At 44.3% G+C, this 15,704-nt stretch overlaps 2 protein-coding genes across 2 annotated transcripts in view; both read right to left on the reverse strand.

Moving 5' to 3' along the window:
- TRIM69 (tripartite motif containing 69) overlaps positions 1 to 1,778 on the reverse strand; it is an 8,161-nt gene extending 6,383 nt beyond the window's left edge. Inside the window, exons 1-2 of the mRNA XM_087704118.1 lie at positions 1,035 to 1,778; positions 573 to 668 (exon numbers count right to left, since the gene is read on the reverse strand). Of these exons, the coding sequence (XP_087560244.1) occupies positions 573 to 668; positions 1,035 to 1,583 (645 nt within the window). The 5' untranslated portion in view covers positions 1,584 to 1,778. The remainder of the gene's footprint in view (positions 1 to 572; positions 669 to 1,034) is intronic.
- A 5,625-nt stretch (positions 1,779 to 7,403) lies between these two features.
- On the reverse strand, positions 7,404 to 15,404 carry B2M (beta-2-microglobulin). Its single transcript, XM_014055545.2, has 4 exons — positions 15,229 to 15,404; positions 10,623 to 10,901; positions 9,258 to 9,295; positions 7,404 to 7,793 (listed from the first exon to the last, which is right to left on the reverse strand). The coding sequence occupies exons 1-3, from the start codon at positions 15,299 to 15,301 to the stop codon at positions 9,282 to 9,284; spliced, it is 366 nt and encodes a 121-aa protein (XP_013911020.2). The 5' UTR covers positions 15,302 to 15,404; the 3' UTR covers positions 7,404 to 7,793; positions 9,258 to 9,281.
- Positions 15,405 to 15,704: the final 300 nt, after the last annotated feature.

Raw genomic sequence — 15,704 nt, forward strand, 5'->3', positions numbered from 1 at the left:
TAACTGACGCTAGTGATATGGATTTTGATCGTTGATCTGTTATTTACCATGGGACAATAATTACACCATAAATGACCTTTTGCAACGTTGCTTTAGACTTATTTCCTCTTTTTTAATAATGGCTACCAAGGAAGAAAAATGATTCTGATTTTACTGGCTTGCAGTATATTTATTTGGGTTCAAAATGAGGGAATAAATGTGTTGTGTCCCACCCCCTGATAGTATCTATTAAATTAAAGGAATAACAGAGTGGGAAAGGACCCCAGAGGTCTTTAGTTCAACCCCCATGCTAAGGCAGGAAACACTATGCCACTTCAGACAAACGGATGTCCAAACTCTTCTTAAAAACTTCCAGTGTTGGAACAATCACAATTTATTAAGGCAAGTTGTTCCACTGATTAATTGTTCTAACTGTCAGGAAATTCCTCCTTAGTTCTAAGTTGCTTCTCTCGTAGATTAGTTTCCACCCATTGCTTCTTGTCCTGCCCTCGGGTGCCTTGGAGAATAGCTTGACTCCCTCTTCTTTGTGGCAACCCCTGAGATATTGGAACGCTGACATCGTTCATACTCACTTTATGACTGGATAGTTTCTCCTCCTGCGCATTCTTCAACACCTCCAGTTTTACCAGGAGAGACCTGAGCTGAAGTCTCAAGGCGAGAAGCTTTTCCTGTAGACATAAAATGAAGTCACAGCTCCGTTTTAGCTAGATTAAAAAGCCACCTCTCTCAGCCCCAAACCCTTAGCCTCTAAAAGTGGGTCATCCTTGAAACACGAGTCATTTCAAACAGAAGACAAGGGTTTAAGCTCAGCGCCTTTAAGCGGCGTGGACTTCAACGCCCACAATTCCAGAGTCAACACGCTGGCTGTGGAATCCATGGGAGTTGAAGTCTACACCGCTTCAAGTTGCTGAGCTTGAGAAATCTCGCAGAACATTAAAAGGGGACCTGCTGGAACATCTAAAGGGCCTTCAAAGGCTTCCCTTTGACTGGGTCACAGGACCATTCATGGGATCTGGTCTCAGCATATCATTTACCGTATATATCTGCACTGCGTCAGGGATGAGAAGAAACTGGGTGCATTGATCTTTGGGCACCTGAGCTTCCCGGCAGGTGAAGCATGCTAGTTTCCCTTGAGGCTTCCAGTAGAGAGTCAGTGGTTCTCCATGCTCCATGCATTTCTGCTGCTGGCCTCCTACGTGAAAAGTCTTAATCTTCTCCGCCATCTTTTTCAAGGCTTGGTTGATTATGAACTTGCGGTCAGGAACGCTGATGTGGCACTCTGGGCAGAAAACGCCCTTTTTATTCCAGATGGCCTCCAGGCAAGGTTTGCAGAAGTTATGGCCGCAAGGTAGAATGACCGGCTCTTGGAACAGTTCGAGGCAAAGAGAGCAGGACAACTCCTTGGTGAAGTCATCCGCGTTCAGGTCCCATGAGGTGTTTGACGAGCTGGCGAGGATCGGGCTCACTGTTCGTTCGTTTAGGGAAATGAGCGAGGAAGTGGACGGAATTTTGCTGGAGGAAGTGGACATTGTACTGGAAAGAGCCAACACTAAAGCAACAATCGGAAGGAGGGAAGAAAGCATGCATGAGAAGAATGGCCTTAAACGCCAACGGTTGGGTTAGTAGGTCATCCATCTGGGGTCACCTCCAATTCCATCACTGAATGAATCTACGGTCCTTAACCAAAATAAAGTTGATTATCTGATGAATTCACAAGATTCATTCTAGCTAGAATTGTTGGGGATATGAGATGAGCAGCAACTAAATTTAAATGATTGGGTGAGTGGATGGATGGATAGATAAGATAGATGATAGATAGATAGATAGATAGATAGATAGATAGATAGATAGATAGATAGATAGATAGATAGATAGATAGATAGATAGTAGATAGAAGATAGATAGATAGATAGATAGATAGATAGATAGATAGATGATAGATAGATATGATAGATAGATGATAGATGATAGATAGATAGATAGATAGATAGATAGATAGATAGATAGATAGATATAGATAATAGATAGATAATAGATAGATAGATAGATGATAGATAGATAGATAGATAGATAGATAGATAGATAGATAGATAGATAGATAGATAGATAGATAGATAGATAATGATGATGATAGATAGATAATGATGATGATGATAATGGATAGATGATAGATAGATAGATAGATAGATAGATAGATAGATAGATAGATAGATAGATAGATAGATAGATAGATAATGATGATGATGATGATGATAGATGATGATGATAAATATAGATAGATAGATAGATAGATAGATAGATAGATAGATAGATAGATAGATAGATGATAGATAGATAGATGATGACGATGATGATGATAGATAGATAGATAGATAGATAGATAGAGATAGATAATGATGATGATGATAGATAGATAGATAGATAGATAGATAGATAGAGATAGATAGATAGATAGATAGATATAGAGATTAGATAGATAGATAGATAGATAGATAGATAGATAGATAGATAGATAGATAGATAGATAGAGATATAGAGAGATAGATAGATAGATAGATAGATAGATAGATAGATAGATAGATAGACAGACAGACAGACAGACAGACAGACAGACAGAGGGGGAGGGAGGGAAGAGAGAGAGAAAGACAGAGAGGAAAGAGGGGCAGAGAGATAAAGAGAAACATAAAGAGACGGGGAGAGAGAGAAGAGAGAGAGAGAGAGAGAGGAAGAGAGAAAAATAAAGACAGAGAGAGAGATTTATTTTCAACGAATAGGTGAAATTAGTTTTTTGATTCTAAACCTAGAGTATAACTCCCAGGGTTAAGTCCTTCTGATGAAAATCCCGAGAGATAATGCATCCACCCACCCTCCCTTATCAATGTGGTCAAGTGAGGAAGACTGATGTTTGCCATCTCCTGTTAAAATTCTCGTGCCTGGTTGTTGGTTTTTTTTTTAAACGATTGAAAAACCTGCAGCCCCATTAAACCAAGTCGCCTTTGTAAAACCATCAAAAAGTTTCACGGGTTAATTTGGCCAGTTGATTGCCTACAATGTTGATGATGAGAATAATATAGCTGGAGTTACTACATTAGTCCTTCAGTTTCCCAATGTTATTAAAAAAAAACAACAATGCTAATATTTAAAAATGACAGGATGTTCCCAGGATGCAAGACGCTGACCTTGATATGGAAGTGAAGTAGCCCCTTCATGTGGGGTTTACAATTAATTTACTTTGGACCAGCATTCCCCCACCTGGAGATCTTTAGATGTGCTGGACTGCATAATTCTCATAACCTTCCGCCATTTTAGGACTTCAATGACAGAGCTTGGGTGATTCAGGCAACTTATAAATTACAGTGGTACCTTGGTACTCGTCATTCATTCCAGGAAGCACGATGAGTACTAAAAAATGATGAGTACCAAGCAACCACTTGACTCCTCACGTCACCCGTTATTTCATCCGGAAGGGGTAGTGAGTCACAAGACAACCGACACCAACAATAGTTCTACCTTACACATCAAGTCCTGGGAGAAATGACAAGTATACCAGGACAAATTTTCACTTCAAAACACTAAATTCGACGAGTTTTGGAGCAGTTGTGTTTTTGGCGACTCCGCCGGGACGCTAAGCGAGGTGATGTTTCGCTGAGGGCAGCCTGACCCCTTGGACCAAGGTATGATGATAAACGAATAATATTAGCAGCAATAACAACCATCTTAACCGCATGTGGGCACCAGGTAGGAAACGTTACATTAGAAGAACCTGGTGTGGTCCAGACTCGATCCTTCTTATTTTGCCTTTGGAAGATAACTCCACATCTCTCACCAATTTATTTCCACTTGAGGTTATTTCAGAGCAGGAATGAGCTCCAGCTTTGAAAATGTTTTTTCAAAACACCACAGTGGGACCTACTGTAGAAGACACCATCCAGCCCTTCCTCCTTGGGGTGCTTCACGATAAATGGCCTGGCTTCCCGTTTCCATCCATTTCTACAACGATCTATCATTTGTAGCATTTCTAGGAATTCACCTATTTTGAAGAATAAAGTCTTTGCTTTATTGTTCGGGGGAACTTTCGGTTCTCTGCCCGTGTTCCTCGCGAACCTGCTTCCAGTGTCCTGCCTCGTAACTGCCACTCTCTAACGGTCTTCTTCTTCCAGAAGATTCCATTGGCTTCTATGGACCTATGCAATGACTTAGTCTCAAACCTCCTCATGAAGTCTCAAAGCAAGAACAAACTCGTAACAACAGCTGTCAAACAGCTGGCCCTTATTTTATTCTTTTCTTGGCACTGGCTCTCCAACAGATGGCACATCCAATATTTTCAGAGAGGCACAAATTGACACTTGTTTATTTCCCATAATCTTACATCAGGGAAAAATAACCCTCCTCAAATCTTGTGAAACCGTTATGATTTTGAGGAATTTATTTATAAACCAAAAACCCAACAGGATTATTTACTGACAAAAATGCAACTCCTGATACAAGGCAACGCTTGAGAAATAAATGTTGCTGCATTATTGTCCGTGCAACCCATTTCACCAGCTGTTAAAGTCCTAAACATATGCACTATGCTAAATTTAGCTGAAAATGCTGGCCAGATCTCATGCCCGCTTATATTGGGTTTCACACACAGCTCTCTTCCCATCTCGCTAAATGTTTTTTAAACACTGAATATTCTCTTAATGAATTGCTTAAGAGCCATGGTGGTGCAGTGCTTAGAATTTTCTTTTATAAAGCATGTATAAGAACATATATAAGTGTAAACATGATTATGAATACATTGCCGGTGTCTATTTTTCTGTCTGGGTTCACCCTAACCCTAAGTGGGTTTTTCCCCCTATGGGATTTTCCCATGTATTTTACCAGGAAACGTATATACGACGGGTTGGAAAAGTCCCTTAGGAAAACCCATCGCATAGCGATGAGCCGCGAATGCATTGGCGGTATCCAGTTTTCTGTCTGAGTTCACGGGGACCTAACCCTAAGTGGGTTTTCCCCAGAGGTGGGTTCCTACCAGTTCGCACCTATTCGGTAGAACCGGTTCGTCAAATCTACCGAACCGGTTAGAAGAGGTTCCACCAGTGGACCTGGAAAGCAGGCCACACCTACAGAAGAGGTTCCAAAAATTTTTGACTGGTCTTTGGAGATGATTATTCTACACTATCATGCTCCTATTTATAAAACTCAGTGCCTCTGTGAAAGGTAAGGATGACGACTGCATTTGTGGTGCAATCAGAACATTGTGTGTGTTGAAGTTGTTTTAACGCAAACCAAAGATGCCTTTTAGAAAACAAGTTTATATCCTATTCTTATGCATGCCAGTGCTGTGGTAATTTAAGGTGGTTCTGACAAGTGTCGTCGGCATCTTCATATCCGGTCACATGGACGGCAAGCCACTCCCACAAAGGAGGCCACACCCACAGAGTAGGTTCGAATGATTTTTGAAACCCACCACTGGTTTTCCCTCTATGGGATTTTCCCATGTATTTTACCTGGAAACGTAGATACGATTGATTGGGAAAGTCAGCACCCCCCTAACCATTCCGATGAGCTGCGAATCCATTGGCGGTGTCCATTTTTCTGTCTGAGTTCATGGGGACATAACCCTAACCCTAAGTGGGTTTTCCCCCCTATGGGATTTTCCCATGTATTTTACCTGGAAACGTAGATACGATTGATTGGGAAAGTCAGCACCCCCCTAACCATTCCGATGAGCTGTGAATCCATTGGCGGTGTCCATTTTTCTGTCTGAGTTCATGGGGACCTAACCCTAACCCTAAGTGGGTTTTCCCCCCTATGGGATTTTCCCATGTATTTGACCAGGAAACATAGATAGGGCATGTTGGAAAAGTCAGCTCCCCCCTAACCATTCTGATGGGTTGCAAATCCATTGGTAGTGTCCATTTTTCTGTCCGGGTTCATGGGGACCTAACCCTAACCCTAAGTGGGTTTTCCCCCCTATGGGATTTTCCCATGTATTTGACCAGTTAAAGTAGATACGACAGGTTGGAAAAGTCAGCTCCCCCCTAACCATTCCGAAGAGCTGGGAATCCATTGGCGGTGTCCATTTTTCTGTCCGGGTTCATGGGGACCTAACCCTAACCCTAAGTGGGTTTTCCCCCCTATGGGATTTTCCCATGTATTTGACCAGTTAAAGTAGATACGACAGGTTGGAAAAGTCAGCTCCCCCCTAACCATTCTGATGAGCTGCGAATCCATTGGCGGTGTCCATTTTTCTGTCCGGGTTCATGGGGACCTAACCCTAACCCTAAGTGGGTTTTCCCCCCTATGGGATTTTCCCATGTATTTGACCAGTTAAAGTAGATACGACAGGTTGGAAAAGTCAGCTCCCCCCTAACCATTCCGATGAGCTGCGAATCCATTGGCGGTGTCCATTTTTCTGTCCGGGTTCATGGGGACCTAACCCTAACCCTAAGTGGGTTTTCCCCCCTATGGGATTTTCCCATGTATTTGACCAGTTAAAGTAGATACGACAGGTTGGAAAAGTCAGCTCCCCCCTAACCATTCCGATGAGCTGCGAATCCATTGGCGGTGTCCATTTTTCTGTCCGGGTTCATGGGGACCTAACCCTAACCCTAAGTGGGTTTTCCCCCCTATGGGATTTTCCCATGTATTTGACCAGTTAAAGTAGATACGACAGGTTGGAAAAGTCAGCTCCCCCCTAACCATTCCGATGAGCTGCGAATCCATTGGCAATGTCCATTTTTCTGTCCGGGTTCATGGGGACCTAACCCTAACCCTAAGTGGGTTTTCCCCCCTATGGGATTTTCCCATGTATTTGACCAGTTAAAGTAGATACGACAGGTTGGAAAAGTCAGCTCCCCCCTAACCATTCCGATGAGCTGCGAATCCATTGGCGGTGTCCATTTTTCTGTCCGGGTTCATGGGGACCTAACCCTAACCCTAAGTGGGTTTTCCCCCCTATGGGATTTTCCCATGTATTTGACCAGTTAAAGTAGATACGACAGGTTGGAAAAGTCAGCTCCCCCCTAACCATTCTGATGAGCTGCGAATCCATTGGCGGTGTCCATTTTTCTGTCCGGGTTCATGGGGACCTAACCCTAACCCTAAGTGGGTTTTCCCCCCTATGGGATTTTCCCATGTATTTGACCAGTTAAAGTAGATACGACAGGTTGGAAAAGTCAGCTCCCCCCTAACCATTCCGATGAGCTGCGAATCCATTGGCGGTGTCCATTTTTCTGTCTGAGTTCATGGGGACCTAACCCTCACCCTAAGTGGGTTTCCCCCCCCCCCCATGGGATTTTCCCATGTATTTGACCAGGAAACGTAGATACGTGGGGTTGGGAAAGTCAGCACCCTCCTAACCATTCAGATCAGCTGTGAATCCATTCAAAGACACAAAGAACTTCCAAAGAAAACATTGTTAAACAACTTTTATTAAGGGTTTTGTGTACATTAGTAGAGGATAAGAAAAAGAACTAGGTAAGACTGTCAACTGAGACAGGTAGCAGTTTATAAAAGGAAACATTAATAATCATTTTTAGAATATTCAATTTTTCAACTCTTTCCACAATATAACACTCTTAACTCCTAAAAGATTTAACATAGCAATAAAGTGAAAGTGATAACCTTTTCTAAAATCATGATGCCTTGAATGATGATTTATATGTGATACGTGATGTCTATCTTTGATCCTTTGCTTTAAAAAGTTGAAATTGGAGCTCTTCGATTAGTGATAAGCAGAAACACCTTTTGAAGTCAGAAAGATCATCAGCAGAAATAGTAGTTTAAACCAGCATTCATCAAATCTGGGGGTGGAAAAGATTATTTTTACATTAAAAAAAACAAGAAATGTAGTACAGTACACTACAGGCTGGATTGGAAAGCCAAATAAATTGATTTTTGCCTCTACGTTTGAGTCTCTCTTAAAAGGGCGATATTGAAAATGTAAAAACATACAAATACAAGGAAAGTACTTTTAAAAGTATTGCAAGAATGTTTCAGGGCTCTTGTAAGGATTGCCAAAGGTTGTGCAAAGGGTTTTCAATTCTTCTGCGCTCCAAACCTGGCTAAATTATCCAAAATTGAATAAAATTGTCTTTTCTTTGGGTTAGTGGGGTTAGGTTTAGGTTTAGGGGTTAATTTTAGGTTTAGGGTTTACAGCGTGCTTCTGTCTCCGCACTGTCGTCGCCCTGTGATGACGTCAGCTACGCGGTTTCGTCGAGCGCGCTTTAGTCGAACGCGGTTTTGTGGTGGAACCGGCAAACTCTGCCTACAACCAGGGGTTCAATCCTGACCGGCTCAAGGTTGACTCAGCCACCCTTCAGAGATGGGTAAAAGGAGGACCCAGATTGTTGGGGTCAAGAGGCTGACTCTGTAAACCGCTTAGAGAGGGCTGGAAAGCATTGTAAAGCGGTGTATAAGTCTAAGTGCTATTGCTAGTGCTATTACCCAATTACAGCAGGGACTGTGTTTAACCAACATTGGGTAAAAATGACTTTTTGATAAGCAGGTATTGAAAGAAGCTCTGCTTTAAAGTACAGCAAAAATATTAATTATGATTATTTTGGTTATTGTGTGTGCTACGCTTTTTGACAGTATATCATATGGATTCTGCACACATACATATATATATGCATGCATTCCGGCAGGGGAATTCTGGGAGTTGAAGTCCAGACATCTTGAAGTGGCCACGTTTGAGAAACACTGGCCTAAAACATCAGCTTCCTTCTTATTTTTACAGGTCTCTTTCCTGGTGAAAGCTGCTTAAACGTGTTGGCTCTGTAGTTTCATTTTGTTTACTGCTTTCTCTTTTGTGACAGCAAGCTGATCTCTTCCCTAAGGGTGACATGATAGCAGTCTTCCGATATCTCAGGGGCTGCCCCAAAGAAGAGGGAGTCAAGCTATTCTCCAAAGCAACTGAGGGCAGGACAGGAAGCAACGGGTGGAGACTAATCAAGGAGAGAAGCAACTTAGAACTGAGGAGGAATTTCCTGACAGTTAGAACAATTAATCAGTGGAACAACTTTCCTCCAGAAGTTGTGAATGCTCCAACACTGGAGGCTTTTAAGATATTGGATATCCATTTGTATGAAGTGGTGTAGGCTTTCCTGGCTAAGCAGGGGGTTGGACTAGAAGACCTCTAAGGTCCCTTCCAACTCTGTTATTCTATTCTATTCTACTCCCTGAGTAACAATACAACACATTAAAATGATACACACACTTTCGTATTTCCTGTGAAGCATTCTTTTCGTGAAACAGCCATCTCTTACCTTATCTGCTGGAGATTTATTGGGTTACTTGTCTTGTTCTGTGGAACACAAAGAGAATAAATTTACAGCACATATTTCTTCAAATACATACCAAATCATTGAGGGCCTACAGATTCTAAGCCAATTCTTTCCTTACTGAATGCATTAATCCAGCAGTAGCAGCATATCAAGCCACAACAGATCTGTAACAGATTCCTTTTCATGATGTTTACAAGTGAACTGCCCAGAATACATACAAATTTAATCTGTAGTAATGAAAATTTAGCGAACGTATTGCATTTCTTTCTTTTTATAAACATGCCTACCGAAATCGTAAGATTCAGGAAAGAGACTCTTATTATCGTCTGCAATAATTCTATTTATTAATACCCCCATGATGATTAAAATAGGATTCCAGCAATTCATGCATTGCCTGTTTGCCTGACTCCTCAACTCTCGAAGGCTGAAAAAGTAAGCCGTGGTTTGACAGAGATGGTACATGGAAGATCAGGACGTGTGAGAAATCCAACAGACCATCATGATTCGCTGGACGTTAGAACTGGGCTCAACAGAAAGTTGCTTCAGGGGCCAGCACACAGCTTCATTGCACCTTTTACAGGGAGGGTGGGAGACTTCTGTCTCCCCAGATGTTGCTGAACTACAACTCCCAGAATCCCTCACCAATGGGAGGGTGAACAGGAAGAATAGATCAGCAATATGTGGAGAGAAATAGACCAGCAGTATCAAACTCGAGGCCCGGGAGTCAGATCCGGCCCACAGGGGGCTTAGATCTGGCCCGAGGGGCTGCCATGGAAACAGCGAAGCACCGGCCCGCGGTGTCTCCGCCAGAGAAAACAAAGCTTGGGAGGGCTGTGTGCAGCCCTCCCGGGCCCTGTTTTCGGCCGCAACGGGCCTCCTGCAGCCCTCTGCCAGCAAAAATTGAGCTCTATCTTTGCTGGCAAAGCACTACAGGAGGCCGTCACAGCTGAAAACGGAGCTCAGGAGCCCTTTTTCGCTGGCACAGCATTTGGGCCACCACAGGCGCCCACAACACGAGTGATGTCAAGCTGACCACGCCCACCCAGGGCCCCCTGAGGTCAAACTGATGCGTCCCTCAATGAAATCAAGTTTGACACCCCTGGACTAGAACTGATGACTCCCATGATGGGTTCTCCAGCTAAACTAAAGGTCTCCAAACTTGACCACTTTAAGACTTGTGGACTTCCAACTGCCAGAATTCTGGGGGATTCTGGGAGTTGGAAATCCACAAGTCCTAAAGTTTGGAGACCCATGGACTAGGACATCTTAATTATTCCTGTTTCAAGTGGAGGAAGAATGGGGAGGGCGAAGAAGAAGTGGAACAGAATGTCAAGTCGCAGTAGTTACCCCATTTCACATTGACGGGCCCGTGGAGCGCCTGGTGCTCCACCAAGCACGAATATTCGTCCTTTCCATTGGGAACCACCTGAGCGTGGGCCAGAAGCTGGAAGGTCCAGTCTTCTTTGAAAGAGAGGTCAGAATACTTGACGTCGGGTATTTTCTCGTTATTCCTCAGAAGGGTAACGTTGATCTTGGGAGGGTGGAAGCCCTCCGCGAAGCAGTGCAAAATGTTCTCCTTGCCTTCGGATATAGGATGGCGGGAATACACTTGCACTGTAGGAGGTTCTAAAGTGGGAGAAGAAAAACAAAACAAAAAGAGAAGACATTGTAAATCCAGGTCATTTGTTCCATATTTTCTCCACCATGCCCAGAGGGCCTTGAGATAGGATTTTTGTAATTTAGAATGAATGAGCTGGAAGGGACTTCGGAGGTCTGCTAGTCAAGCCCCCTGCGAGAGCAGAAGAACCTATACCAGGGGTAAGCAACCTTAAACGCTCAAAGGACCACAAAGGTCCTAACCAGAAGCCCCCCGTTCAATTCTAGAGCTGACCGGAAGTCCGGTTCCCCCACCATAGAGTCTCCTCCTAGCGTGGCATCCTTTTTCCTCTGCTGACCGGAAGTCTGGTTCCCCCACCACCACCATAGAGTCTCCTCCTAGCGTGGCATCCTTTTTCCTCTGCTGACCGGAAGTCTGGTTCCCCCACCACTACCATAGAGTCTCCTCCTAGAGTGGCATCCTTTTTCCTCTGCTGACCGGAAGTCTGGTTCTCCCCCCCCCACACACACACCATAGAGTCTCCTCCTAGCGCGGCATCCTTTTTCCTCTGCTGACTGGAAGTCTGGTTCCCCCCACCATAGAGTCTCCTCTTAGTGTGGCATCCTTTTTCCTCTATCTGTCCTAACCAAAAGCCCTATCAATTGTGGAGCCGACCAGTGACAGGGAGCCGCAGCAGAAGGATAGCAATAGCAGTTAGACTTATATACCGCTTCATAGGGCTTTCAGCCCTCTCTAAGCGGTTTACAGAGTCAGCATATCGCCCCCACAGTCTGGGTCCTCATTTCACCCACCTCGGAAGGATGGAAGGCTGAGTCAACCTTGAGCCTGTAAGATTAGAACCGCTGAACTGCAGATAACAGTCAGCTGAAGTGGCCTGCAGTACTGCACCCTAACCACTGCGCCACCTGCGGCTCCAGAGCTGCAGGTTGCCGATCCCTGCCCTATATAATTTCAAGTAAGTGGCTGTCCTCTCTCTTCTTAAAAACCTCCAGTGATGAAGAATCCACAACTTCTGGTGTCAAGCCATTCCACTGGTTGTCCTCAGTTAGAAAGGTTCTCCATTCCAGATTGCTTCTCTCCTTGATGAGTTTCCAACCAATGGATTTGGTTCTTCGATGTTGCTCCCAGAGAGAACAGGATTTCCAACAGCTGATCTATCCAGGTAGCATCAGGCAAGTAATGCACCATAACAGGGCCACCTCTTTAGAAAAGATGGGCGGGCCATGGGTTCCCAAAGGAATCCTTTGGCTGCAAGCAGGATTCGCCGGTACAGGTGGCACTCAACATACAATAACAATTTGGATCGGAATTTTGGTTGCTAAGCCATGCAGCCGTTAAGCAAATCGTCACATGGCCGGACCCGATTTTTATTACCATTTTCATTGTGGCCGTTAAATGAATCACACGGTGGTTAAGTGAATCCGGGTCCCCCATTGAGTTTGCACGCCAGAAGCAGGCTGGGAATTGAGGTGGATAAAAATCGATGACTTTTTAAAAAAAAAATCAGATTATTTTTATTCAAATCGGGTTATTTTTATTTTTTATCAAATTTATTTTAATAATATGCTTTTAGAGGGGGAAAAAAATCTACCTAAAGATACGTTTTCTATTTCAGATACATCCATCCTTTAGTTTATTCAGCGTGAAATGGAGCTTAGCTATGCCGCATGAGGAGGCTGTATATTCTGCCATATTGGGGCTGTCGGTGAGTCAACAGCGGGTCAGAGGAAGAGCCGATACGGGACAGAGATGACAGTTGCTCTTTACAAATTATGATTTAAATCGAGTTGGTTTAAATCAAGCCTTTTTACAAATCCACCCTGATTATCGTGTGAACGCAGAATGCATCGTCTCGGTGCGAGATCATGTACGCAGCATCGTAATGGCGATCCCAAAGCTGTGGGAGAGGCGTTAAGTGTCATAAATCCCATCCCCACCTCAAATTCTGGGAGGACAAAGAAGGCATAAAAGTGCGACATACATTTTAGGGCAGGTTCCCCCCCCCCCTAACCGTGGCAACGATTAAGATGTGTAGACTTCCGCTCCTGGAATTCTTCAGTCAGCATGTTGGCTGAGGAACTCTGCAACTTGAAACCCACGTATATTAAAGCTCCAGAGTTTAAAAACACAACAATGATTTTTAGAGCAAACAAAATGTTTCTTTTTTCTTTTGGTTTTCACACTTTTAAAAGCCCTCCCTTTAAAGCATTGTTGTTATTGTATTCTTTGACAAGGTATCTATCACAGTTATCTTTGTGCTTTGCTTCTTCTGTTTGCTTCTTCTGTTACTAGAGTAGAAAGCAACAGACTGTTGTGGCCAGGGCAGCTGGCAGCAGATTCGGACAGTGAGGAGGTTGGGGAGGAACATGGGCCAGTCCTGGAGTCTGGGGAAGGCTCTAATGAGGGCTTTGTGTCGGAGGCAGAGAGGGGGCCAGAGCCGTATGCCAGTTATCTGCTGCCTTCAGAGTCAGACATCAGTGAGGCAGAAGAACAGCTGGAGCCTGTTCCCAGTGTGCGCATGCGCAGAGTTGCAAGATGAAGGGAACAGTTAAAGAACAGGGGTCGACTTGGGAGTAAGGCCACAGGTGGACGATGAATGGCCCCTCCCAGAGGGAATAAAAGAGGAGCGAAAGGGGAGTGGAGTTTGCAAGGGACAATTAGTTCACTTAATCCTGACTTTCTGAGACCTTCTATCGCTGCACTATAGAGAGTATTTAACTTACTGCACCCGTGTACGGTTTGCCAATTGCACAGTGGCAGATAGCACCACATTCCCCTCTTTGGAAACGTTTTATAGCTCCCGCTGCCTTAAGAAAGTTCAAAACATTCTTAAACATCCATCTCATCCTGGGCACCCCCCCCCCTTTTTTTTTTTAACTATTACCATCTGGCAGACGGAACAGGATAATATAAACAAGGACAAAGAGGCTGAAAAACAGCTTCGATCCCAGAGCAGTAACTATATTAAATTCTACTCTAGAGCGCAATATTAATGCAATATCGGGTTTTCAATTTCAATTATGTAGCATGTGAAGGATGTGTTTGTGGTTTTATTTTTATAGTCATAATGTACACCGAAGATGGCATTTAATTCCGTTGTACGATGTGCAATGACCATAAATTAAATTAAACTCTTTTCAGCAAAACTCTTTTCTCTTTCAAATCAAAAGAAAATATTTGCTACTCAAGTCTTCCCCTTCTTCCCTTTTGCATTTGGGGCATTGAGTCCCACAACTAAATCAGAAACATGGGCAAGGGAAGAAAACCAAGTTTCCCTGAAGTTTATAACAAAGAACATCAAGATGGTGGCGATTACTGTCCTCCCTCACCCATCATGGGTGCTCAAACACAAGAGGGGGAGGGGAGGATTGTTGTTTTGGAATAGTTTTAAGCAGTTTGAAGTTTAGGCAGCTTTAAAATGCAATAAAAATTGAAGAATAAACAAAGGGAACCCCTCCCATTTCCTTCCTGTCTATCCCAATCAACAGAAATACGAATACAAAAGCAAAATGGAATTGAATTCTCCTATTATTCTTCCAACCAGGTCTGTTCTCCTCCCCTTCCCCACCGCAAGTATTACAAGGGAGTCAATTTTTTTTTCCTTTTGGTTTCCTAGATTATTTGTAAAAATAAATAAATAATATTATACCAGGCCACAGAAAGGGGAGGGAAGAAGCCTGCGCTCCCTTCCTTAAGACTACCACCTCCATCTTCTCGCAAACTGCTGGGCTAACCCGGGACAGACCCGGGAGCCGCAAATTTAATTCCCTAGATCAGTGTTTTTCAACCTTGGCGACTTTAAGTCCTGTGGACTTCAACTCCCAGAATCCCCCAGCCAGCTCTCGCTGGCTGGGGGATTCTGGGAGTTGAAGTCCACAGGACTTCAAGTCGCCAAGGTTGAAAAACACTGATCTAGATTATTCGCAAAAATCATCAAAGCAGGAAATAAAAGAAATAAAGATTATGCGAGGCCACGGAAAGAGAAGTAAAAAAGGCTCCGCCGATCTCCTTAAGACTACAGCCCCCATCTTCCTGCCAACCTCTGGGCTATCCCGGGACAGACCCAGGAGACGCAAACCCACCTTCAAAGTCCCCCGCGAGTTTCGGGGTGCAGACCCCCCCTTCTCATGCCCCCACCCCCCCCCTTCAGCCCCACGACGCCCGAAGTTCCTAAAGAAACGCAGCCAATAATAGCGGGGGGGAAACATGTTAAGCATACCAATTTCTCAAGTCCCCCGTTCCTAACCCGGGTAAGAAAAGCGGGGAGAGGAGAAGACGAACCAGCGGCAGGAGCGCAAAAATTCGCAATCGCGAATAGCAGAAAATTGGTCTTACTGTTCAAGGCTTTTGTGAGACCGCAGACGCACACCAACACCACACACCAGAGGAGAAGTTCTTTGGAGGCCATGGTGTTTTTGGACAAAAAGTTATTTCGCAGCCGCGACAACAACCTTCCACCCTTCTCGGATCCCGAAAGCGAACTGACTCCGGGAAACGGGGGGAACTACGCGTAAGAGAGAGAAAGTCTTGTCTCCGGGCCAATCGGAAAAATCGAAAGAGCCGTGTCGTCACTGGTAACTAGGCACGAGGTTTCCCGCAGGGGTCAGCTCAAGGCTTAGGGACTTTCCAGCGCAGGCGCACTTCTGCCCGCCGCTACTTCCACTTTCGATTTCTCGCTGCTGGGAAGGCGCGTCTGATTTCCGAGAAACCCAGCTCGGCTTGCAAAAGGCGGGGTGGGGGGAGCGAGGAGGATCTGCTGCTCGCGCTGGAGATGAGAAGGCGGATTTCAGCGCCTGGGACGGGCCAAAGTG

This window comes from Thamnophis sirtalis, unplaced genomic scaffold (assembly GCF_051295495.1).
Source record: "Thamnophis sirtalis isolate CommonGarterSnake01/CBP01778 unplaced genomic scaffold, rThaSir2_p1.2 scaffold_2, whole genome shotgun sequence".
Classification (NCBI taxonomy): domain Eukaryota; kingdom Metazoa; phylum Chordata; class Lepidosauria; order Squamata; family Natricidae; genus Thamnophis; species Thamnophis sirtalis.

What these genes read in the sequence shown, in the direction of transcription:
- B2M (XM_014055545.2), bottom strand. Translation starts at nt 15,301, where the DNA reads ATGGCCTCCAAAGAACTTCTCCTCTGGTGTGTGGTGTTGGTGTGCGTC. An exon ending in TCTCACAAAAGCCTTGAACA is followed by an intron (nt 10,902 to 15,228) that starts GTAAGACCAATT and finishes CTCCCACTTTAG; the next exon opens with AACCTCCTACAGTGCAAGTG.